Source organism: Vigna angularis, chromosome 3 (genome assembly GCF_016808095.1).
Source record: "Vigna angularis cultivar LongXiaoDou No.4 chromosome 3, ASM1680809v1, whole genome shotgun sequence".
NCBI classification, from domain to species: Eukaryota; Viridiplantae; Streptophyta; class Magnoliopsida; order Fabales; family Fabaceae; genus Vigna; species Vigna angularis.
The window spans coordinates 3,522,281-3,524,669 of record NC_068972.1 but is presented as its reverse complement, the minus strand read 5'-3'; the positions used below and the strand labels follow the sequence as shown (position 1 = coordinate 3,524,669).

Genomic DNA, 2,389 nt, shown 5'->3' with positions numbered 1-2,389 from the left:
AATAATTGATAAAATAATATTTTTTATTAAAATAGATTTTAAATCATCATCATACATATTAAAAAAAAATTAAATTGAACTTAATTTGACAAAATCATTTTATTAAAGAAAAATTTCAAACAATTTGAGAAAAGTGGGTTTCAAAATACAATTTTCCTTATGCATATGACCATAGACTGAATGGGTAATTATTTGTGGGATCCAGTTTAATTTTCTTTATTGTGAGATGTAATTTCCCTTATTTGAGTATTGACCTACAAGGGCATTATAAATGGCCATTATTGTAGTCATTTTTCCATCTCTCAGCTTCCTCCATCAAAACACGGTTTGTGAATCCAAGCCAATCCATGGAAGAGCTTCATGTTCTTCTGGTCGCTTTTTCTGCCCAAGGTCACATCAACCCTCTGCTTAGGCTAGGCAAAACCCTACTAACCCGAGGCCTCCACGTCACCCTTGCCACCACCGAATTAGTTTACCACCGCGTCTTCAAATCCTCCACCGCAGACGCCGCCACCGTCCCTACTTCCATCACCATCAACGGAATCCAAGTCATTTTTTTCGCCGATGGCTTTGGAACCGGCCAAGTCAAGGCGACCCTCGACTCGTACATGGAACTAATAGGAAAATTCGGTCCCATTAATCTCTCCAACCTCATTGAAACCCACTTCCTTAACGCTTCCAAAAAACTCGCTTGCATCATCAACAACCCCTTTGTCCCATGGGTTGCAGATGTAGCTGCTAACTATAACATCCCTTGTGCATGTCTCTGGATCCAACCCTGCGCTCTCTACGCCATATACTACCGTTTCTACAACAACTTAAACGACTTCCCCACTCTCGAAAACCCTTCCATGAGTGTCAAGTTACCCGGTCTTCCATTGCTACAACCGCAAGACCTTCCTTCTTTTGTTCTCCCATCAAACCCTTTTGGAAGCATACCCAAGGTGCTTTCCGAGATGCTACAACACACGAAAAAGCTGAAGTGGGTACTCGCAAACTCTTTCCACGAATTGGAGAAAGATGTAATAGATTCCATGGCTGAGTTATGCCCCATCACAGCGGTTGGTCCTCTGGTTCCTCCCTCCTTACTTGACCAAGATGAAAACGAAGATGTGGGAATCGAAATGTGGAAACCACAGGACTCGTGCATGGAGTGGCTCAACCACCAACCTCCTTCTTCGGTTATATACGTCTCGTTTGGGAGCCTCATCGTGTTTACCGCTCAGCAACTGGAGAGTATAGCTAAGGCTTTGAAGAACAGTAAGAAAGCTTTTCTTTGGGTCATCAAGAACAAAGAAGGAGAAGAAGCGGTTCCGCTACCAGAAGGGTTTGTCGAAGAGAGCAAAGAACAGGGCATGGTGGTGCCATGGTGCCCGCAAACCAAGGTACTCAGTCACCCTGCGATAGCGTGTTTCTTAACGCACTGTGGTTGGAATTCCATGTTGGAAGCCATAACCACGGGCACGACCATGATTGCTTGGCCTCAGTGGACCGACCAACCCACAAACGCGAAACTGATTTCCGATGTGTTTCGTTTGGGGGTTCGGCTCACGCCGGGGAATGATGGGTTTGTGGCGACGGAGGAAGTTGAACGGGCTATTGAACAGGTTTTTGAGGCAGAGGAGTTCAAGAGAAACGCGTCGGAGTTGAAACGGGCTGCGAGAGAAGCTGTGGCTCACGGTGGCTCGTCGGACCGAAATATCCAATCCTTTGTGGATGAAATTATTGGTAGAAAATTAGACACTTAGTTCTTGGATATGACACACAAACTTGGGATTAGTGTCATGGTTTAAAATGGAAAAACTCTTTTTTGATACCTCCATCTCATCAATTTTATTTTTATAATGTAATAACGTATTAATAATTTAATTAAAATTTAATAAAATGTAATTTCAAATATTAAGTAATATATAATTAATTGTGAAAAGCTTGTTATTTTTTTATTAATTTCAGTAACTAATGTTTTTTCTCATTCATGTTATAATATTCTTTCAAAATAACTATAATGACGTATGCTAATTTTAACATTATTTTTGGACCACTTGCTCCTTTTTCTTGTCTTATAAGGAAACTTGTTTATCATGGTTTTAAAATTGCTCTTACCATAGTTAAGTACATTGAATCAGTCTTTATAACGTCTATACCATGTTTATTTTGGTATCTATTTATCTTACAATTTTATCCTTTAAATCTATGTCTAAATATAGAAGATTTTTTTATCTACATTTATCATCAAATTCTAACTTTTCAATACAAAATATTTTAAATTTTATTACCTTTTTTAATATAATTTTTTTTATTTCACATCTTTCAAATTTAATTATCCTTTTATTTAAAAATTATCTATAAAATACATAAAAATTATTTAAATGAAATAATAAAATTGTTT

At 38.1% G+C, this 2,389-nt stretch overlaps 1 protein-coding gene across 1 annotated transcript; it reads left to right on the top strand.

The window, feature by feature from the left end:
- The first annotated feature begins 203 nt into the window (after positions 1-203).
- On the top strand, positions 204-1,906 carry LOC108322568 (UDP-glycosyltransferase 84B2). The gene has a single exon (XM_017554703.2). The coding sequence runs from the start codon at positions 348-350 to the stop codon at positions 1,746-1,748; it is 1,401 nt and encodes a 466-aa protein (XP_017410192.2). The 5' UTR covers positions 204-347; the 3' UTR covers positions 1,749-1,906.
- The last annotated feature ends 483 nt before the right edge of the window (positions 1,907-2,389 follow it).